The 24,045-nt window shown below is 40.8% G+C and overlaps 1 protein-coding gene across 1 annotated transcript in view; it reads left to right on the top strand.

Moving 5' to 3' along the window:
* Positions 1-23,799, top strand: part of cherp (calcium homeostasis endoplasmic reticulum protein) — a 30,564-nt gene extending 6,765 nt beyond the window's left edge. Inside the window, exons 4-19 of the mRNA XM_032557540.1 lie at positions 1,750-1,887; positions 1,969-2,120; positions 2,234-2,345; positions 3,275-3,364; positions 3,644-3,836; positions 4,545-4,714; positions 12,303-12,557; positions 13,905-14,103; positions 14,186-14,427; positions 19,323-19,456; positions 20,190-20,276; positions 20,521-20,667; positions 22,620-22,733; positions 22,817-22,911; positions 23,060-23,245; positions 23,371-23,799. Of these exons, the coding sequence (XP_032413431.1) occupies positions 1,750-1,887; positions 1,969-2,120; positions 2,234-2,345; positions 3,275-3,364; positions 3,644-3,836; positions 4,545-4,714; positions 12,303-12,557; positions 13,905-14,103; positions 14,186-14,427; positions 19,323-19,456; positions 20,190-20,276; positions 20,521-20,667; positions 22,620-22,733; positions 22,817-22,911; positions 23,060-23,245; positions 23,371-23,408 (2,352 nt within the window). The 3' untranslated portion in view covers positions 23,409-23,799. The remainder of the gene's footprint in view (positions 1-1,749; positions 1,888-1,968; positions 2,121-2,233; positions 2,346-3,274; positions 3,365-3,643; positions 3,837-4,544; positions 4,715-12,302; positions 12,558-13,904; positions 14,104-14,185; positions 14,428-19,322; positions 19,457-20,189; positions 20,277-20,520; positions 20,668-22,619; positions 22,734-22,816; positions 22,912-23,059; positions 23,246-23,370) is intronic.
* The last annotated feature ends 246 nt before the right edge of the window (positions 23,800-24,045 follow it).

Raw genomic sequence — 24,045 nt, 5'->3', positions numbered from 1 at the left:
TTCCTGCGCTCCGCTGTCATGCTTTTTGTTGTTCGCCATTGTGAGAAATTACTCCTTGATGCTCTCTCTGCCCAAAGCGTAAGACACGTCAAACTTGGACTAATAATCAAGCATTCATGATGGACGTTTGCCAGAACAAATCAGACAGTTTTTCAACAACACTGCCAAAATCCTCTTAGCCAGTGATAAAATTAAGGCATTCTGACCTTATTCATTCACAAAAATACAAAGCATCAGTCGGGACCCCCAAAGTGCCGGGACCCTGGGCTGCAGCCCCGGTAAGCCCGTGCTAAAATCCGAGCTTGGATGCATTTATCAAGCCAATAGTACATACAGAACATCCACCTTCTTCCACTTATCCGGGGTTGGGTCGCGGGGATAGCAACCTAAGTAGGGAGGCCCAGATGTCCCTCTCCCCAGCCACTTGTTCCAGCTCCTCCGGGGGAATCCCAAGGTGATCCTAGGCCAGCCAAGAAACATAGTCCCTCCAGCGTGTCCTGGGTTTTTCTCTGGGCATTCTCCTGGTGGGACTTGCCCGGAACACCTTACCATGTAGGCGTCCAGGAGGCATCCTAACCAGATGCCCAAGCCACCTCAACTGGCTCCTCTCGACGTGAAGGAGCAGCGGCTCGACTCTGAGTCCCTTCCGGATGACCCTCACTCTCTCTTTAAGGGAGAGCCCAGACACTCTGCAGAGGAAACTCATTTTGACAGTCTTTCTCTGGTTCCAAAACTCATGACCATAGATGAGGGTAGGAATGTATATCGACTGGTAAATCGAGAGCTTCGCTTTTTGACTCAGCTCTCTCTTCACCACAACAGACCGGTACAGCGCCAATCCTCCTGTTGATCTCCCACTCCCTTCTTATCTCATTCATGAACAAGATCCTAGGATACTTGGGGTGCATTCACACCAGCCCTGTTTAGTCCGCTTTAATCAGACTCTAATTTGTTTGTCTAGAAAGTCCGATTCGTTTCTGGAGTGTGAATGCAAATTTGAATTCCAAACGGACTAAAAAGTGAACCGCCTGAAAACCTAGGTCTTGGTCCGGCTAAAGTGAGCTCTAGCGCGGTTGAAAAGTAGTGTGAATCCAAGTGGATCAAAGACCGTTCCAAAAGCAAAAAGCTAACAGTGCAGGGCATTCTGGTCAATATATTACTTTCTGCTCTGCGGTTAATGGAGATGTTGTTGGTGGCCATAGCAACGGTCTAGAAAAGCTTACATGTGTTAGGTAGATTAGACAGATCTCATTTATTGTCATTGTACAGTAAATTGTACAAAATAGTAACTGTATTAGCATTTATAAATACCGTTCTTAGGGCATTTATAAACAGTCAAAACAGATAAAACTGGTGTGATCCAAAAAAAATTGCTTGATGTGTGATGGGATCCAGATTCTTTGTTCAACTTGAATATTAAACTGGATAAATATTAAATGCAACTCAATAGCCTATGTCAATATTATTTTAAAATAATTGAAAAATAGGATACAACAGATTTTTTGATGTCTTGACTCAAAATGACAGTATAACAGTCTAGTGTGACCACTGATCTGAAGAGATAAAAAGAAATCTGAAAAAGTTTTGAGTTTGTTGCAAAATCAATACAAAATCCAGAATAAAGGTCTCTTTGCAATGTAATATTAAAATTCCAACTTGTTATTGTAAACTCAATCTTGAGTCAGATATTGTTACGCCTCAATACATTTCAGTTGAATTATACAAAATATTGTTTTGTTTTTCATGTAGGAGCAAGTGACAGCTGCCATCACCCTGGCAATGGAGCAGCAGATCCAGAAGCTTCTGGTAGAAACTCAGTTGGACATCACAGAGTTCGACAACCTGCTGCAGCCCATCATCGACACCTGCACTAAAGATGCTATCTCTGTAAACAAGATGTGGTCAAAAGCTATTCAGATATCTAAAACAAAGTTTTCTATCTGACGATTAAAGTGGTCTTCCTCTCAGGCTGGTAAAAACTGGATGTTCAACAATGCCAAGGGGCCACAGCATTGTGAACTGATGGCATCACATCTTCGTAATCGCATCACTGTTGACAGCGCACATTTTGAGCTCCGCCTACACCTCATCTATTTAACCAATGATGTTCTTCATCACTGGTACATAAATAGTAAAAAATAAAGAAGCACTATTGTTGAATTGGAAAAATGTTTTTTGTATATTGCAGCATATTAGTGTGTTTTTTTTTATTTTTATTTTTATTTTATCCCAGCCAGCGGAAGCAGCAGAAGGATTTGTTGGCGGCGTTGCAGAAGGTTGTTGTTCCCATCTACTGCACTAGTTTTCTAGCGGTAGAGGAAGAGAAGCAACAGAAGATTACCCGGGTAAATCCTTCTACACTTACTAATCTCTAGTCACATTTCATGGTATCAGAAATGAAACTCACATGTTCAGTTTTGTGCATTACTTTATGCAGTAGATTACAAAAAATGTAAATGTCTTGAAAACAGGTATTTTTGCACTGCAGGACCCGCCCTATCCCAGTTCTGTTGTATTCTGGTCCTGGTTATGTTTGCATTGGTCTGGTGGAACACTTTTTCATTCCTCATTGTCCTCTCCTGCTCTTTCTGTACTGCATTAAAAAAATAATCAGTTTCATCTCTGAGCTTTTCCTCCTGACCAGAAAACCTTCCATCACAGAGTCTTACCAACTTCTGATCAAAAAATGGAGAAATTTTCCCTGGTTTCAAAACTTTGGCTAGAGTGGTGCTTGTATTTCCAGTCTCCAGTGGAGCACAGAGCTCAGATTCAACCCCAACATTAAAACCTTAAAACATTTGATTAAGCACAAGCTGGTGCTCATAATTTAAGGGCAACCATTTCATTGTTTATATGTATTTACTGGGGCCACAGTTGTTGGTTTTTGTCTCTGCAAAGAAAAAGTTTAATATATCAATCTGGTATATGATGGCACAATGTAGAGCTGAACAGCTGAAAAGAGAATCTACATCGTGCCATCAGGTAAAAATAGAGTGAAAATAGAGTATGGTGGGATTTTTTTATGCTGTCTGTCAAAATGATGGACATCAAGAAAGTCTAGTGCAAACAAGAGTTCTGGAAAATGTCTCATCTCTGTAGCAGCTGACTTCAAACCCATCTGCCGGCTCAAATGGAGGGCTAAACCCAGGGCATGGCCCTGCTTTGCAAAAAGGCTCAAAGTTAATTAATTAATTTATTCTATTCTTTTTTTTATGGAGATGCTGCTTTTCATCGTCTTTTTGATTACAACCCATCGTTCCTTGTATCTCTGCAGTTGCTGCAGCTTTGGGAGAAGAACGGGTATTTTGATGAAGAGACCATACAGCAGCTGCAGAACCCAGCACTTGGCATTGGACAGTACCAGGTCAGTGTAAAAGTCATTCAGTCTTACAGTATCTATGGAGCATTTCATCAATGACTCATTTTAAAGAGAGAATCCTCAGTCTTTCATTTTACTGGCCTGACTAACAATGCACTCTTTCACATTGGTTGAGCTGTGTTAGTTTATATTTTGATAATTTTGTTCAAATAATATCAAAATATGTTTGCTGTGCATACTTGTGAATGATTGTGAGAAGTAAAGCCTTGGCAGTTAGGTGTAATCAGTCTGGAACGCTTTATGATTTTGCTCTTGATTTTTCAGGCTTCCCTGATAACGGAGTATGCTGGTGTGGTGCAGCCCATCCAGCTGGCCTTTCAGCAGCAGATTCAGGCTTTAAAGACCCAACATGAGAAGTTTGTTACTAGTTTGAAGCAGCAGCAACAGGGTTGCCCTGCAGGACCAGCAGCTCCCCCTGCTGAAGCTGAAAAAGCCCCGCCTATAACAACCCAAGCCAGTAAGAGAATCAGTCCAACAAACGGTCTGAGCGTTTGTTCAGTTTTAATAATTTAGTAACGCTACTGATCAGTCCTCGCCATGGTAATGCTTGCTATTCCAACTTCTGACTAACTACCAAGCGGGGAATGTGTCTGAGTGCAACGGTTTTACACCCGAACGTGGGGCAGAGTGAGTAAAGCTGATCTGTTTTAAACCAGTAGGAGAATCCAACTGCCTAAGCACTGTTTGACCAGAGGAGGCCAGAACAAAATCATTTTTGACAAAATAATGCTAAATTAATACATTTACACAAAAATGTCAAAATTCACACAGAAACATAAAAATAGAACCCTAAATAACCTATTTAGACAGTTTATCAGAAAAGAAGTTGATTTTGGGGTGAGTTACTCTTTAATCACTGTTAATTAAATTTAATAAGTGAGGAAATTACTATTCCCCAAATTGCCAGGTGGGGTGGACCATTTCTCCCTTATTGGAAAAATCTGGGTAAAACAAAACTGCTTTTTGTACTTAATCAGGTTATCTTTGTCCAATACAGAAAAATATGTCATAATCTGAAACATTTGAGTGACACAAAAACATATTATTAGAATTTTGAATAAAGAATAAAAAAAATAACTGACACACTCCCAGTGTTAACCCAAATGAAAGTATCCAGGTGGCCACAACAAGGCTGTCTCCTATAGCTCTAATTTAATCTTTTTAGGTGCAGGAGATGTGAAGCCTCCTGTGATTGGCCCTCCTCCAGGAGACTTTGATGGAGCTCCACCCAGATCACAGGACCCCAAAAACTCCAGTGGGCCATCTGATATGCCACCCAACAAGCCTGCGTGGTTTGAGCCTCAGCATGTCGGACCCTGGAACCCCAACCAGCCGGTAAACGTCCATGTGTCTCTGTATTTGTGAAAAGTAACAACCTTCTTCATGGTTTCAGATGTTTTTAGATCATCTCCATATATGTGCGCGTAAGGAATGTGCAATATAAGCGCTCGTTAAAAAGGTAGATGCAAAACCATCAATTATCTGGACCTGGTTTGGGTTTAACCTCCAGTGGTCTTGGCATGACGCTCAAGAGGAGCATGGTAGATGTCACGGTCAGACAGCAGGGAACTAAAGGGTAAAAGCACAAGCGAGGTCAGTGCTACCCTGCCGGGATGCGCACCGGGTAAAGCTCGCTGGGTCCATTGGACCCCTTTTCTTAACTTTCCCAGTTCCTGGGGTCTTTGCGCGATGCTCAGGAGCTCGGCAAATGTTGCGGTCAGACAGTGAGGAAGCGCTGTGGGGAAGGATGGTGATCTTTACAAAGTCACACAAAAAAAATTTGTAAAAGGACACAGTGCAACCCCGCTGGACAGTGCACAGAGTAAAACACTTATGGGGTCTAAATGATCCCATCTCTTACGACCCTGGGAAGGTTAAACAGTCTGACCAGGACCAGAAAAATATAATCTGCAAAGTGCTTGTATTTTCCCCCCCTAGAAGAGAAGAAGTACAAGCATTTTGTTTTGCCACCTTTAAACTATACATGTGCTTGAATACCAGCTAACTATAAGTTCCAGTCACAACACTGGGAAGATAAAGCTGGTTCAATGCAAACATTCATTACATCAAAGTTAATTTGTTTCTATAAAGAGATAGTACATTAACCTCAATGATGACTACTTGGTTAAATCAAAGTTAACCAGGTGCTGGCCATAAAATTAGAATATTATGAAAAAGTTGATTTAAGTCGGTAATTCCATTGAAAGAAGTGAAACTTGTATATTTGTTGATTACACACTGACTGATATTTTTCAAATGTTTATTTTGTGTAATATTGATGATTATTACTGACAAGTAATGAAAGCTCAAATTCAGTATCTCAGAAAATTAGAATATTACTTAAGACCAATACAAAAAAGGATTTTTAGAAATGTAGACCAATTGAAAAATATGAACATGAAAAGTATGAGCATGTACAGTCATGGCCAAATGTTTTGAGAATGATTCAAATGTTAATATTTACAAAGTCTACTGCTTCAGTTTTTATAACGGCAATTTGCATATACTCCAGAATGTTATAAAGAGTGATCAGCGTAACAGCAATTAATTGCAAAGTCAATATTTGCCTAGAAAATGAACTTTATCCCCCAAAACACATTTCAACTTCATTGCAGCCCTGCCTTAAAAGGACCAGCTAACATCGTTTCAGTGATTGCTCCATTAACACAGGTGTGGGTGGTGATGAGGACAGGGCTGGAGATCAATCTGTCATGATTAAGTAAGAATGACACCACTGGACACTTTAAAAAGAGGCTGGTGCTTGGCATCATTGTTTCTCTTCTGTGAACCATGGTTATCTCAAAAGAAACATGTGCAGTCATCATTGCACTGCACAAAAATGGCCTAACAGGAAAGAGAATCGCAGCTAGAAAGATTGCACCTCAGTCAACAATCTATCGCATCATCAAGAACTTCAAGGAGAGAGGTTCCATTGTTGCCAAAAAGGCTCCAGGGCGCCCAAGAAAGACCAGCAAGCGCCAGGGCCGTCTCTTAAAAGTGTTTCAGCTGCGGGATCGGGCTACCAGCAGTGCAGAGCTTGCTCAGGAATGGCAGCAGGCAGGTGTGAGTGCATCTGCATGCACTGTAAGGCGGAGACTCTTGGAGCAAGGCCTGGTCTCAAGGAAGGCAGCAAAGAAGCCACTTCTCTCCAGGAAAAACATCAGGGACAGACTGATATTCTGCAAAAGGTACAGGGAGTGGACTGCTGAGGACTGGGGTAAAGTCATTTTCTCTGATGAATCCCCTTTCCGATTGTTTGGGACATCTGGAAAACAGCTTGTTCGGAGAAGACGAGGTGAGCGCTACCACCGGTCTTGTTTCATGCCAACTGTAAAGCATCCTGAAACCATTCATGTGTGAGGTTGCTTCTCAGCCAAGGGAGTCAGCTCTCTCACAGTCTTACCTAAAAACACAGCCATGAATAAAGAATGGTACCAGAATGTCCTCCGAGAGCAACTTCTCCCAACCGTCCAAGAGCAGTTTGGTGATGAACAATGCCTTTTCCAGCATGATGGAGCACCTTGCCATAAAGCAAAGGTGATATCTAACTGGCTCAGGGAACAAAACATAGAGATTTTGGGTCCATGGCCTGGAAACTCCCCTGATCTTAATCCCATTGAAAACTTGTGGTCAATCATCAAGAGACGGGTGGAGCAAGGCCTGGTCTCATGGAAGGCAGCAAAGAAGCCACTTCTCTCCAGGAAAAACATCAGGGACAGACTGATATTCTGCAAAAGGTACAGGTAGTGGACTGCTGAGGACTGGGGTAAAGTCATTTTCTCTGATGACATATACAAACATTTGACAAACAAAAACCTAGGAATTCTGACAAAATGCAAGCATTGATTGTGCAAGAATGGACTGCTATCAGTCAGGATTTGGTCCAGAAATTGATTGAGAGCATGCCAGGGAGAATTGCAGAGGTCCTGAAGAAGAGGGGTCAAAACTTCAAATATTGACTTGCTGCATTAACTCATTCTAACTGTCATTAAAAGCTTTTGTTACTCATAATATGATTGCAATTGTATTTCTGTATGTGATGACAACATCTGACATACACACATGAAAACCAGAGGGCAGCAGATCATGTGAAAATATAATATTTGTGTCATTCTCAATACTTTTGGCCATGACTGTACAGCACTTAATACTTATTTGGGCTCCTTTTGTCTGGATTACTGCAGCAATGCGGCGTGACATGGAGCTAATCAGTCTGTGGCACTGCTCTGGTGTTATGAGAGTCTAGGTTGCTCTGATTGTGACCTTCAGCTCTTCTGAATTGTTGAGTCTGGTGTATCGCATCTTCCTCTTCACAAAAGTTCATATATTTTCTATGGGGTTAAGTCAGGAGAGTTTGCTGGCCAATTAAGAACAGGGATGGCATGATCCTTAAACCGGGTACTGGTACCTTTGGCACTCTTAATAAAGTTGGTCAGAAGCAGGAAGCATGAAGTGCTCTAAAGCAGTGGTCCCCAACCCCCGGGCCGGTCCATGGACCAATTGGTACCGGGCCGCACAAGAAATAATTAAATACTTCCGTTTTATGTGTTGAGTCTGGAGGATCTTTTATTTTGAAAATTCTTTAACCGGATTCTGTCAGTTAACATTGACCCCACAAGCAGCAGAATGAGTTAGAAACAGCATCAACATCATCGGTGTCGGTCGTCTCGACGCGCGCCTCCCCTCCCCCCGGTCCCGCAAATTTCCGAAGTCTTGCGCGCAACCACTTCCCCCTGGTCCGCAGCAAATATGCGAAGTCTCGACCGGTCCGCGGTACTAAGAAGGTTGGGGACCACTGTTCTAAAGCTCCTTGGTAGATGACTGTGTTTACCTTGGACCTCAGAAAACACGGTGGACCAACACCAGAAGATGACATGGCACCTAAACCATCACTGACTGTGGAAACTTTACACTTGACCTCAAGCAGAGAGAGAAGAGGCACTTGTTGCTGTGAGGTCTCTTCTCTCTTCCTCCAGTCTCGGGGACCTGATTTTTAAAGGAAATGTAAAATTTACCTTCATCAGAGAACAAAACTTTAGATCACTCAGCAGCAGTCCAATCCTTTTCCTCTTCAGCCCAGGTGAGACACTTTCTGATGCCGTCTCATTTTCAAAAGTGGTTTGACAAAAGGAATGCGACAGCTGAAACCCATGGTTTGCATATATCTGTGTGTGGAGGTTCTTGAAGCACTGACTCCAGCTGCAGTCCACTCTTTGTGAATCTCTGATACATTTTAAATGTAGCCATAATTGTTTAGCCTACAAAACTAGATTTCTAGTTTTAGTCTAGACTAGTTTACACTTAAACTAGACTAGGACCCATTTAAAGGCCTTTGCAGGTGTTTTGAATTAATTAGCTGATCAGAGTGTGGCACCAAGTGCCTTCAATATTGAACCTTCTCAAAATATTCTAATTTTCTGAGATATCGAATTTGACGTTTTCATTAGTTGTCAGTAAAAATCATCAACATTAAACAAAATAAACATTTGAAATATATCGCTCTTTGTGTAATGAACAAGCATAATAAACAAGTTTCATTTTTCAATGGAATTACTGATTTAAATAAACTTTTTCATGATATTCTAATTTTATTACCAGCACCTGGTTTACCTGGTTAACTTTGATTTAACCGAGTAGTCATCATTGAGATTAATGAGCTGCTGCTGATCATTTACAGGTCTCACCTAAAATGAGATTTTTTTCAAGGGAGACCCGGCAGTGATACGAAGCAACCTAAAACAAAACAGTTGAAACATTACATTCAAATAACATCCAAAAAATCAAGTGTTAAACAATCTTTAACACATACAAATATATACATTCCACAAAAATGTATATATTTTAGTGGAATATATATATATATTTTAGTGGATTCTATTGTAAGTTTCATGCAAACATAACGTGATATCGTTACCACCACCCATCACAATATATATTGTGCAGGGTTTCCGAAAGGTAGAAAAAGGTAGTAAATTAAATTAGCCCAAATTAAGACCAGTAAAAGGTAACAAATAGAATTTGACTTGGTAGTAAATTTTTCGAAAATATTATCAGGAGTCCTTCAATATATTTAGAATTTTACATTGTTGCTGACTTTTTGTTTTAAGTCCTATTAACTATAAAATCTGTACTAAAAATTATAACTTCTCCCAGGATCTGAGTTGATAGACTCGATTGGTTCCGCTGTCCGATCTGTTGTGCGCATGCGTAGTGTTAGAAGTGCCTAACGTGTTGATACTCGTGAGTCATTTTGCGCCTCGCCATGAGAAAATGTAAGTTTTTACGACTTTGGCTCGATGACCAGGTGACAGAGAAGCGCTTTGTAAAGTATGCAGGAAAAAATATAAATCTGATCTGGAACGTCGTGACTGTAATCAAGCCAAACAGAGCGGAGCATCTACCGTTCATTAGCAGCGGATTCCTGCGCAGGGTAGCAGATCCCCTTTTCATTTTTTGGTGCGACACAAAGCAATGAAACTTCAAGCTCAGCTATGAGCATAAGTATTGCCATCACACCTCAGCAGAAAGCAGTATTGCCAGCAATGCAACTGGTAGAGCAGACAGGCGCGGACCTTACTGACACCATTAACGTCAGAGCTGAGCTTCTCTGGCGCCTGAACACCACTGCTACTAACGTAAGTTAAATAACATCACCAACTGCAACACAAACATATGGCAGAGTGAACATGAGCCAAAATTAAAATTCTAATGCAGTTTTAGGAAAAGTAGTAAAATTTTACCTATACACGATTCATCAGCTTTATTGAGAATAAAATATCGGCTTGTGAAATTTATACATCATAGCATTTTGTTTATATTCTTGAAAAAATATATCCCAAGTATTCTAGAAATGCTTTTGAAATATTATTTACATATGAGATCTTGGTCAAGATAAAGTCACAGTTACAGCTTTATCCCCCAGTAAGTGGGATAAAGTTTTGCCTTACCTGGGCCATCATGTCACATGGGTCAGTGCTGTGAATTCACTGGGGGTGCACCGATCGCAGTTTTCTGTCCGATCGCCGATTACCGATCTTTAAAAACCCAATTCCGATTTTGCTCTGTTCCATTTTTTTTTTTTTTTGTCTGAAATGTTCCTAAAAATTTCTTTTGGCAACAGTGGGGTGACTGTTGTTAACTGCAACCATGCAGACATGACCTGTTAGGGGAGTCAATCAGTCAAACCTCTCTCGGCAGAACAGAAGAGAACACTGGCAGATTTTCAGACCTTTTCTGCGGTAGATGAGATAGGGGTATAAGATTGGCTTCACATGTAAGTATCGGCCGATCAGCGATCTTCCAAAATTAAAGAATCCGTGCTGATAAATCAACTGGCCGATAAATCAGTGCACCCCTAGAACTCACCGCTCCCCCAAAAGAGACAGCTGCTCGCTTTTGTGTGGGTAGTAAAAATATTGTAGTGGTAGTAAAAATAGATAGTAAAAGGTAGTGAAATCAAGTCTAGAATTCCTACATAAACCCTGTTGTGATATGAATATTATGCCCAGTGATGTCATCAACGTCGGACCACTTTTTTTAGTAATGAGTAATCATTGCTATTTCAGATCCAGTAGTCAGACTACAGTTACTTATCTTAATCAGTTTGCTTTACTGTGCGTTATTATTAAATTTTGTAATTTTATTTTATTTCCTCTACGTCTTGGGGCGTGACTGACGTTTCTGTGCGACATCAGCAGCAGCGACAGAAATGTAAACAATGTAGGGAGACTCGCATTTTGTTGCTGGAAAAACAGGAACTAATTTGAGTTTTGGTAGCCAAGTCTGATTATTATAAGCGGCTTTGGGCTTGCAAATTTAATGAGTCGTGGGCCGCGGTTTTTGGGCTAGGAAATAAGCAGACATAAACGCCAGAATTTGTCTGACATCCAATTAGTGTTAGTCACACTCTCCCTGTCCATCATTTTCCGAATGAGCCTTCCCGCTGTGTCTTTGTTAATGTCAAGGTAATATGACATCGAGTTTCGCGTTGCGCTACAACAAACTGCAAACATCGAGACTAATCTGAACAGTGCAATAAACGTGAAAACAGCTATGAATGAACGTGTCCGTTAAGTTTCACAACTAAACGCCATTGTAATTATTAATAATAAGATAAGTGTCACAAATCTGTGCAGCAGCCATCTGAGTTGTGGAGCCGCAGGAGGAGCTCTGTGCGCTACGCTCTGACAACAAACGCAGGGCCGTAACGCAGAACCTGGAGGCTGGGCGGAGGGTGTGGGGTTGGAGAGTGGAGGGCTCTATTTATAGTTTTCCAGACAAGAGAGGAACACACAATAATACGCACAAATTACTAAAGTTATTTTTGTACTGTTGTAACCATTAAACAATTTCCCTTTCAGTTCAACCTTATAAGGGGAGACACATTGTTGATGTTACCATTATAAAATAACTTGCAATTAAGTATTGGCAAAGCTCAATGTAATTTTCACAGGTGGCAAAGCGTTGTTCTTAGCAACTGCTGAAAGTAACTTAAAAAGTTACTTTTAATGTAACTTAGTTACTTTCCAAATCAAGTAATCAGTAATCTAACTAAGTTATTTTTTCAAGGAGTAATCGGTAATCCAATTAAAGTTACTTTTTCAAAGTAACTATGCCATCACTGATTATGCCATATCGCACATCCCTAATGCATATTGGGGGTTGCGTGACTGCATGTTTTTTAAAGTCAAAGTCAACATGATGAAAGTTGAGTCAACTTTAATTTGTTGCTGTGAGACCATATAAACGCAAGAGAGGAGTCTTCACAGTCATTCACAGGCTTTTTTAGGCCATCTATATGGTCTAAAAACTGACAATACAAAGCTTCAACAAAAGCCTGTTATGCAGATTAAAATAATCATATTGTAAATAAGCATCAGCATAGAAGTAATGCGACACATCAGAAAACTGCCTGTTTCCCCAGCCTCCCTTTGACATGAACCAGCCCCCACCTCCCTGTCCTCCGTGGAACAGTCATGAGGGAATGTGGAACGAGCAGAGAGATCCAGGAAACTGGAGTGGAGGTCCTCCGAGAGATGGAGGCCCCTGGAGTGGGCCAGGAGGTTCTGAGCTAGGTCCCCCGTCTTGGAATTCATTTGATCAGCAGCCCCCCTGGGGGAACCAGACTGATCAACCTCCATGGGGCCAAAGAGAGCCCCCATTTCCACCACGAATGCAGGTATGTATTGGCTTTCTTTTGGTTCCATTTCCTTTAAGTCACAGTGTAAAGATTGTTGAATGTATGCTATTTAGTCAGTGAGTTCCGGGGCCTCATGTATAAAGCGTGCGTATGCACAAAAAATGTGCGCCACCATATTTTATGCACAAGACAGCATGTATAAAAATTAACGTGGTGAAAGTTTGCGTAACTGTACGCAAACCTTTTACTTGACGTGAAAATGTGCGGCAGCCTCACAAACTTTTTTTGTGGACAATAACAAACTACAAAGCCTCAAAAGTCACCTAACTACACTGAAACCTGACTTCATTTATTTATTTAGACTATATTAATCTGCTGGGAAATGTTGATTATAAATTATTAGTATTTAGACTGCTCAGACTGACCACCCTGGGGCTCTGCGCAGAAGAAGGAACCGTGCGTTACCGGTCCAGCTGGAGCTGTTGACAGGTCAAGACAGTCATCCCTTCAGTCGAGCCGCCAGTTTTATGAATGCACCTTTATGGACAGAAAGCATCTCCATTCTGTAAATGTACAACTTATGCACATGAGTCCTCCATTTAATAAACTTCCACATTCCCCAGGCACCGCAATGAACTCTCTGGCATGCTATCTGTTTTTCTGTCTTGGCTGAACTCTCTGCTGTTCAGTCAAGCATTTACACTTGGGTCTCTTTATTTTCTTTTTTTCTACTGGGAATTTTTTTCTTAAAAAATTATTTTTATTTTTAATGAGGTGACCTTATGTTCCCTGAAAATACCTTTTTAATAAAATATATAATTATTATAATAAGTACTTATACTGCTGTAAACAAGGACCGTTGCAATGGTTATTGCTTCAAATGGTGGCAGCCTTTCGGATATTTATACTATTTATTTATGGGTGGTGACAGGGCGGACCTGCAGCTGCGCTCTATTTCCCGCAAATTAAGATTTATAAAGGAACGGCGAGCAGGTATATGCGTACGTACAGCTTTATACATCTGAATTTTTTTGTGCGCCGCACTTTTCTAAATTTGTCCATACACCAAGTTTTAGTGTGAAAACCGCACACTCTTTTATACATGAGGCTCCTGGAGTCTGCCTGAATGGAGAAACCTTTTAGGCAGACTCTATCAAGGCATTCTAGCAGAGTTACAGAAAAAAGTCTTACTTTTCACTGACACCCTTTGACCTTTTAAGCTTTGTTTTTTGGCACTTTTGAGGTTCATGTCACAGGTTTTATTTTCACAATGGCACAATTTGTTGGTAAAGGCTTTATTAGCAGAATTCTGTCGGCCTTGGTATTATATCTCTGCTGTTTTTTTGTGTTTTTTTAAATAACTGCTTTTTATGTTGTAATTCTTAGAGACCTCCCCATTTCAGAGGACCTTTTGCTCCACACCAGCAGCCCCCCCCATTTAACCAGCTCCCACCACCCCCTCACAATTTTGGAAGATTCCCACCTCGCTTTGTGCAGGAAGACTTTACTCCCAGACATCACTATGACAGACCGCCTTACACCTCACATCGCTTTGACTATCCTCAGGGAGGAGAATATCCTGGAGGTCAGTGATAGTAATTCTACCTCTCCTATCCTATATCTTTGTAATTATGTTGACTAATTTCAAAATAAACTCTGTTTGACAGATATGCCAGGTCCTCCACTTCACCACCACCCCAACCAACGAATGCCTCCACCAGCTATAGGAGCCGATCATCCTCCATGGGGTACGGGCCAACACCCAGACTTTGGCCCACCTCAACATGGCTTCAATGGCCACTCCCCTCACATGCGCCATCGACAGCATCCCGTTCAAGATGACCCAAGTCTAGTTCCAAACGTACCCTATTTTGACCTGCCAGCAGGTCTAATGGCTCCATTGGTCAAGGTACATTAGTTGATTCTGAATTTGGGACAGTGGTAATAAGTAGGGGTGTTTTGATGCCATATTTTTCTGGACAGAGTACAAGTACTTCAGTTTAAGTCACCAATATCGATGCCGATATCGACACCAAGTAAACAAATTGGTACTTATATTTCATACAATAGCTTGCTAGGTGTTGACATAGCAAGTCAACACTGTGTTCAAACTAGTCAACAAACTACCTGTTCAAGCCAGTAGAAATGGCCTACACAGCACTGTTGTGAGCAGAGCAAAGCTGAGGATAGAAGCGCGGATGTTTAGAAATATATCTACCGTCATACAGAGAGATGACGGTAGAAAAGAAAAAGACTGCAGCGGTCAGTAAAGCAAGTATGATGGCATTTTATGGCCAGGCTAAGAGATTTTTTTTCAAAAACAAGAATAAAGTCATAATATTATGAGAACTAAGTCATATTAGCAGAATAGTTTTATTATCGACAGAATAAAGATAGCAATATTGCCAGAAGAAAGTCGTTAAATTATGAGCATAAAGTCATTTTAAGAAGAAAAAAAAAGCTTCATTAAAATGATTTGTGATGTGACCAGCTCTGCAAGTCTAGTTCTTTTTTTGAAATAAAAAGTTCTTTAAACAGTCGTTTTAAAGTCCTTCAGGTGATAATTTGATTCTGATGTGTTAAAAGATTAAGTATTTCCTTATAGCAATTATAACTTTCCAAGACCCTCATTATTCTTCATTTTAGTGCAGTGTGGTGAACGGTCATCATAAAATTACGACTTTATTCTCATTACGACTTTATTCTCATATATATATTTCATATTTCATATGAAATATAGGCAGTATTGCTGCAAATTTTGCACAATAAATGTTCAAAAACTGAACACCTTGTGAAAAACGCTAAGCTGAACAAGCTGACTAGTAACCAATTGTAAAGTAAAACTTTAAAAAAGATTTTACTGTGTTAAGTCTAAAAACACTCATCCCAGTGAATCACTTACATCTTTTCTCTTTCAGACTGAGTAGTCTTGATTACTGAACTTGGTAATTGTTTTGAGACTCAGACCAGTAAAAGAACTGTTTTGATAATCAGGTCATATAAGGCTGGAGCCACGGGTTTGTACAGAAAAATGATTAAATATAAGATTCGCAATAGTATTTCAATTCTTTTGATGGAAGGGCAACAGTGCACTGAATGGAGTGTTTGCAGGTCCAGGGATCATTCAGAGTGTCTTATATTATAGCAGATCATGATGTTAGAATAGAATAGAATAGAATTAAACTTTATTGTCATTGCACTGTTACAAGTACAAGCAACGAGATGTAGTTTGTATCTATCCAGAAGTGCTCTACGAGATATAAATATTTATTTACAGATGTACAAGACTATGTATGTATGGGCTATAAGGGGTTATAGCAAAGAGATATAGATATTGTGTATAAATATAAATATGGGAGCTATATGCACAGATGCCAGGTCCTCCACTTCACCACCACCCCAACCAACGAATGCCTCCACCAGCTATAGGAGCCGATCATATACAGAATATACAAGAATGTTAGGGAATGGATTATATATGTATATAATATAATACAAGATAAATAATGGCAGATAAAATTTACAGGTTGTATGTGTGTGTGAAGAAAACAGTCCGTGATGTGTGTGTGTGAGGATAGTCCATGTGTTATTGTTGTATGAGAGGATAGGGGAGTACAGTCCTTATAGTTTATGTTTTATGTCAGGAGGCATTCAAAAGCGTGACAGCTGTGGGGAAGAAGCTGTTCCGGTGCCTGGTGGTTCTGGTCCGTAGGCTTCTGTAACGCCTCCCAGAGGGCAGAAGGGAAAAGAGTGTGTGTGCTGGGTGAGTGGAGTCCTTTGTGATTTTCCCGGCCCTTTTCAAACACTGCTTCCTGTAGATGTCCTTGATGGCAGGGAGCGGTGCCCTGGCGATATACTGGGCAGTTTTCACCACCCTCTGCAGCGCCTGCTGGTCGGAGACAGAGCAGTTCCCGTACCAAGCTGTAATACAGTTGGTGAGGATGCTCTCAATGGTGCAGCGGTAGAAGTTTGTGAGGATCTCTGAGGACAGGTGGTTCTTCCTCAGGGTCCTCATGAAGAAGAGGCGCTGATGTGCCTTTTTAATGAGTTTGGAGCAGCTGGTCGTCCAAGTCAGGTCCTCGGAGATGTGGACTCCCAGGAACTTAAAGGTGTCCACACGCTCCACCACTGTCCCCTTAATGTGGATGGGTGGATGTAGGTCAGCGTTCCTCCTGAAGTCCACGATAAGCTCCTTGGTCTTCTCGGTGTTCAGCTGCAGGTTGTTTTTGTCGCACCACTCAGCCAGACAGTCTACCACCTCCCTGTAAGCGGCCTCGTCATCATCTCTGATGAGGCCGATCACCGTGGTGTCGTCTGCGAACTTGATGATGGCGTTAGAGCCATGGACAGGTCTGCAGTCGTAGGTGAAGAGGGAGTAGAGGTAGGGACTCATCACACAGCCTTGTGGCACTCCGGTGTTTATGATGATGGTGGATGAGAAGTGGTTGTCCAGCCGGACATGTTGAGGTCGACTGGTCAGGAAGTCGAGCAACCAGTTACACATGAGTGAACTGATGCCGAGGTCTGTGAGTTTGGTAATGAGTTGTGATGGGATGACAGTGTTGAATGCTGAACTAAAATCTAAGAACAGCAGTCTGGCGTAAGTGTTCTTACTGTCCAGGTGAGAAAGGACAGAGTGCAGCGCTATAGAGACTGCATCCTCTGTGCTCCTGTTCTGCCTGTATGCAAATTGGTGGGGGTCTAGTGTGGGGGGAAGACAGGATCTGAGGTGTGCTAGGACCAGCCGCTCCAAGCACTTGGTAATGATGGGGGTAAGGGCTACCGGGCGGTAGTCATTGAGTCTGGTTGGGTTGGGATTCTTGGGGATTGGGACGATGGAGGTAGACTTGAAGCAGGTCGGTACCACAGCGCGGGCCAGGGACAGGTTGAAGATGTCCGTCAGCACTCCTGCCAGCTCCCCAGAGCACGTTCTGAGGACACGTCCAGGTATGCCATCGGGACCCGCAGCCTTGTGGGATTTAATCCTGCTCAGAGCCGCTCCTACGTCAGTGGGGAGGAAAGTCAGTGGCTGTTGGCCTGGGGTGGTAGCTGCTTTGGTTGCAGTTGTGGTATTCCCTCTCTCAAAACGAGCATAGAAGTTAAGTTCGTTGAGGAAGGAGACATCAGTAGAAGGGGGGTGGTATTGGGGTTCTTGTAGTCTGTGAGAATCTGAAGGCCTTGCCACATGTTATGATCTGCTATAATAATATCACTTCTGAAATGTTACCACCTGCAGTTTGCTTATCGCCATGATGTTGGAATAGAAGTCGCCATCAATGCACCTGCTTCATAAATCCACTGTCATCTGGACAAAGCAGGCAGCACTGTGAGGATCATGTTCTTTGATTTCTCCAGTGTATTTAACTTTGCATTTTAACAATTTCTGACAAAACAGTATTGAGCTGCTTTGTCAGAAACTTCAAATACACAAGTGAAGGCCTCAATAATCACCGGGATCTGTGACTACCTGACTAGCAGACCACAGTTAGTGAGACTGAAGGACTGTGTGTCTAACCAGGTGGTCAGTAGCACAGGAGCACCACAGGACACTATGCTCTTACTATTCCTTTTCACTCTGTACGCTTCAGACTTCTGTCATCTCCAGAAGTACTCAGATGACTCTGCAGTTGTCGGTGTATCAGAGATTTGATTTAACATTATTTACCACAGCATTTAATTTCCCTTTTGGGTCAATAAAGTATTTTTTAATTTGAATTTTGATTTCAAAAACTTCATCACAGAAAAATTTTTAAAATGTGTTCAGTTTGATGACACAACTATTCAGTGTGGGATTATATTTTGTCTTTTATTACAATCAGCAGGTATTGAAGATTACATTAGTATGATCTGCTATAATAATATCATGGCACAGTTCTGCTGCTTGTGTGAATGTTCTGCGTACATTCCTGCCCTGGTCAGGCTGACCAAACCAGAGATTCTGCAGCTCCAGGTTTTGTACCTGAAACTGCAGAATCTTGGAAATCACAACTCCTTATTAGAAAATATGAATCATAAAACCAAAACCGTTGAAAGTAACATTAGTTATGCAAGCAAGCGGTGCGGTAATATTCCAGAAGCAGTTTGTTTTGCAGCTTAAATCTATATACGGTAACTGCAGGAAATCAGAATATACATGTATATCAGATCTGAATAAATCAGTTGGTATGCATTTTTTCTCTCTGATCTTCAAAAGATATATTTTGCATTTTATTAAAGTTTTGTTGATTTTTAACTGCTGACTCGTCTTTGATCTGTCACGTCACCAACCTGGGGGAAGATGTGTGGACATCTTTAACATCAACTTCTTGAATAGTTGGACAGAATGAAAATGAAATGCAAATGTTATTGTTTTAAAAATTGATGGGTAGAAATATATTGACAAGATTTTTTTTGATATCATTAGTAAAAATAATGGACAGAAAACTATAGTGCGACCTCTCATTTTCACCCATTTATCAGGAGGGAGTGAAATGTTTTTTGTTTTTTTTTGGAGAATTAGTGAATAATTTAGTGGTGTGTTACCACCACCAGGTATGAACTGTGGTTTAGCCTTTGAGTTGAACCGCAGCACAGGAGGAAAATCCAGCAGAACAGTGGTATTGATTTGGAGTATTGACTTGCTTTTATAAGTACGAGTATGAGTCCGTGATGCTGGTATCGGGCCAATATTGATATATGTATCGGGACACCAGTAGTAAGATTTTCTGCAGAGAGATTTTCTGTGGAGAGTGCAGTCAGTTCGGCCATCAGTTTTGCTCCATTGAAGGCTGTATAACTCACAATCCTTGTGCTGTCTTTACACAGCTTGAAGACTGTGACTATAAACCGTTGGACCCTAAGGACATTAGGTTACCCCCTCCTATGCCGCCCAGTGATCGGCTACTAGCTGCTGTGGAGGCTTTCTACAGCCCTCCTTCACATGATCGACCTCGAAACAGGTATGCATGTCTTAGCTTTGCTTTTGAGAGGACTTCAAGTAAACCATGAAGGGTCTCCAAACATAAAGTACACAAAGTAGGTGCTTTGCTGTACTTATCTGTTAGAATAACTCAGAAATGTCACAGGAAAGAGACTTTAGATCATTTTAAAAAGACCAAAAAAAGATCCACCATGTGCAACAGCAAAAGCAGGAAGTAATGCAACGTACCTTACCCACAGTCCTTCAGCAAAAAAATAAAAGTTGGTACTTCTTAACATCTGTCCTTATTGAGTTACAAGCAGTTGGTTTCCATTCACAATACTGCACTCAATGCTGTCGCCCCCTACAGCCATCCCCTGGTGCAACAGATAATACATGACCAAATTATCATCTTGGTCCCACAATTCTCAGTTTTCATTCCTAATGCATCCATCTGCCTCTTTCAAAAGATGAACCGATCAGCCAACTCAGAGACACAAGTGGACTTTATAGTGAAATGGAGCTTCTCCCATATCTTTACTGACTTTTTGGACTCAGCGAAGTCAACTTTTTCTCTTACCGCTGGAACCTTTTCAGCCCCTTTCAGCTTCCTCCTGATCAGCTGAAAGGGTCTTAAATGTAACCGGGTTATTTTAAGTAAACAGTGAAGTAAAGCATTCTCAATTACCCTTTATGTATGAATGGTGTTCTAAAAATAAGCATGCTTTCTTTGAAGTAAACCTTTCAGTGAGTTCAGTGTGTTTCTCTTCCAGTGAAGGTTGGGAGCAGAATGGCCTGTATGAGTTCTTCAGAGCCAAGATGAGAGCTAGAAGAAAAAAGGAACAGGAAAAGAGGAACAGGTGGGTCTCTTCTGGATTAGAATCTCTGTTCTACCTATTCAGCTCTTACACAATGAAACCTTAAAGTTAAACTAAAGTTGAACTAATGCAACAATGGAATTGTTTTTTCTAAAATCAAATAAGTATAACAAATCTTAACCATCTTGTTTGTCTTAAATGGTACTTTTGCTCCTGCTGTCAAACTGCTGTCTTGGTGATTTTTTTTTATGTTTATTTTTTTTTATTAATTTTTTTCCCCTTTCAGCGGTCATGGAGGAAGTCGCTCCAGGAGTCGCTCTCGCAGCAGGAGGAGATCTTCTTCTCGCTCAAGCTCTCACTCCTCAAAGTCCTCCAGGTCACGTTCTGGTTCATCTCACTCTCGCAGCCGATCCCGCTCCTACTCACGATCCAGGTATGAACACTTGCATCTCCCACACAAGCACACACACAGCCTACACACACGCACAGATGTTTGTCATGCTATCTTTGTGGGGACTTTCCATTGACTTCTACAACCTAATCCTAACCATTATATACCTAACCCTAACCAAACCTCAATTCACACTATAGTCCAAAAACTAACCCTTGACACAAAAACAGTATTTCCTCTTGTGGGGACCAGGCTTTAGTCACCATAAGGAGCAGTGGGTCCCCACAACATAATATATGTCAGGAAAATGGTCCCCACAATACATCATATACTGTACATGGTACATGCACACATACACCTGATACACTCAAGAACATGTATAGAAACTGATCACCATCAATATTGAGACCATGGATAGATTGAAGTATGTCAGTGTTAATAGCATTAGCTTTTGATCCTGATCACATTCCGTCCACAAATGCTTCATTTATGATTTAAAAAACAAAACAAAAAAAACAACTCACCACAAATAATACTTGCAGTGGTTTCAAATTAATTTCTTAGTAATCTTGTGTTTGTAGAGTTTAATTAAATTGGCCTCTGGACCGATTCGGACTCTGAGAATGAGGGAAAAAAATAACTATTTTAGTTCTTCTGCTTCATTCAGACAAAATCTTTGATTAATCAACAATCCTGGGCAGCTGTGATCACTTAAATCGGCATTTTGTAACATAAACTCTTACAGATATTTTAACGTAAAACCTCTTTAGGAAAAAGGCTTGATGAGAAAGTTACCAAGGTTGTAAAAGACTGAAGGTTGTAGAATTGTATCAATATGTTTGAGTTCAAAATCTATAAAGTTTGTGATATTCAGTGTAGATGGCAGTGAAATGTCTGTCTGTGTGGATGGGTACACACATAGGCAGTGATGTCAGTAACGCGGTACTCTAATCTGACCACTTTTTTCAGTAGCAAATAATCTAACACATTGCTATTTGAAATTCAGTAATAAGATTAAAGTTTCTTATTCAAATCACTGTGTGTTACTATTTTCTATAGTAATGTAATTTTATTTTCTCTATGCATCTTTGGGAGTGACCTCCCTTTCTATGTGACAGCAGCAGCTGACAGAAAAGTAAACAATGGAGGGATGAGGGAGATGCACATTTTGTTGCTGGAAAAACAGGAACTATTTTGAGTTTGTGTCACAAAGTCCAATTATTATAAGCAGGTTGGGCTTGTTTTTTCTAAAGTTGTTTGCAAATTTGATGAGTTGCGGGTTATGGTTTTTGAGCTGCTTTTTGAAAGTGAAGTTGCTCATTTGAGCTTGGAAAACAGCAGAGATACATAATAAGCCCCACATTTTATCTGACAATCAAGTAGTTTTAGCCAGGCTCTCCTTGTCCATCATTTACCAGATGATCTGTCCCGCTGTTTCTTTGTTAATGTCAAGGTAATAAATATATTTATATTACCTGTGAATGACGTTGAGCTTCGCGTTACGCTCCAGAAAACTGCAAAACTCGAGACTAATATGAAAAGCGCAATAAACGTAAAATATGTGCAGGGGGCCATCTGAGTGGTGGAGCCGCAGGTGGAGCGCTGTGCTGACAGCAAACATAGGGCCCTAACAGAACATAGAACCGGGTGGACAGACAATAGTGGAATCACACAAAAACATTTGTAACATTAAGGAATCTCCCCTTCAGTTCAACCTTATAAGTGGAGGCACATTGATGGTATTACCATGATAACATAACTTGGAATTAAATAAGTATTGGCGAAGCTCAATGTCATTTTTATATATAAGGTGATGGAGGGTTATCAACAACTGTTGAAAGTAACTAATAAAGTATCTTATTTACTTTCCAAATCAAGTAATCAGTAATCTAAATAATTTTTTCAAGGAGTAATCAGTAATCTGATTAAAGTTACTTTTTCAAAGTAACTACCTGACTGTACACATATATGTGTGTACATATGACTGTGTGCAGGTCCAGGAGCCGATCCAGGTCTTCTCGGAGCCGCTCTGGCTCCAGATCCAGATCCCACTCAAATTCTCCTACGAAGCGCCGTCGTGGTCCTAAATCTCGGAGTACTTCTCCTTCGTGAGTTCCCTGGCTGTAATCACTTTTCTTCACAGTATGTGCTACAGAATGATGCAGATGCCAGTCTCTGCTTCTTACTGCAGGTCCACTGCAGGGCTGGGCAGCTCGTCATCTAAAATGTCTGCAGACACCAGACTAGGAGAGGAGAATAAGGGCCACCAGTTGTTATTAAAGATGGGTATGCTTATTCATTTCTGTTTACTACAAAAGACAATTCTGTTTGTACAAAAAAATATTCCCATTTTTCTACCAGTACAGCTTACAGCAGGCAACTTTTCTCTCCTCTAAGCTCTAACAGATTTTGTTCTGTGGTATTTTTGCCTCAGGTTGGAGCGGTTCTGGTGGCCTTGGGGCCAAAGAACAAGGTATCCAGGACCCTATCAAAGGGGGAGATGTTAGGGATAAGTGGGACCAGTACAAAGGTGTTGGAGTGTCTTTAGATGATCCATATGAGAACTATAGAAGGAATAAAAGCTACAACTTTGTTGCCAGGATGAAAGCTAGAGAGGAAGGTAATAGACTGTTATTTAATTGTTACAGAACTGTAATAGATGACTTTGTATTACTATGCCTACATTCTTAACTGAAATACAGCTAGATTTGAAATAAATACTTTTGTTTTTCTTCCCTGTGTCAGTCAATCGGGAAGCCCAGGAGCCTCCATCTACTGACTGAGACCCTTGGAATTCTGTTTCACTTGGATCTGAAGGATGAGCTTTACTGTCCAGAATGCTTTCATCTCTTGTAAAGATTTCCCATTGACTAGAAAGAGTGACAGAGTGTTATATTTTAGTGTTAATGTAACTGCATGAACTTCTTCTTGTTCTCTTCTGGTGTGTTCGACAGAAAGGTTAACACTAAAGTAACAATGATTGCATGTTCAAGTTGGCTCTTAGTACAAAAAACCAGGTGTAATAAACCAGATCATCAAAACTTTTCTTAGTTCCACAGAAGCTTGTCTAAAATGTGTTTTGTATGTGTCCTTTAGTAGGTGTTTCATTTAAATTGGCAAAACTTGTATGATGGCATAAATCAATAAATGCATATTTTGTGTTTTAGATATCAATTTCTGTTTATCAGCAGCAGTGTTCTAATGGTGGAAAGGCACAAAGCCATTCCACTATTTCCACCATTACTGCTACAATCAATATTAATAAAATAAATAGCAGCCTCTGTTTGAATCTACTTTTTCAGTCGCTTAGCGGTTGAAACAATATTGATGACATGGAAAACTCCAAAAACAGGGGACTCCATTTCCTGGTGTTGGTCAGGACCACTTTGGATCAGCCTGATCATTTTAACATCTCTGTAC

Source organism: Xiphophorus hellerii, unplaced genomic scaffold (genome assembly GCF_003331165.1).
Source record: "Xiphophorus hellerii strain 12219 unplaced genomic scaffold, Xiphophorus_hellerii-4.1 PGA_scaffold_83__1_contigs__length_249999, whole genome shotgun sequence".
NCBI classification, from domain to species: domain Eukaryota; kingdom Metazoa; phylum Chordata; class Actinopteri; order Cyprinodontiformes; family Poeciliidae; genus Xiphophorus; species Xiphophorus hellerii.
Note: the sequence above shows the minus strand (reverse complement) of the source record. Positions and strands in the feature narration are given on the sequence as shown.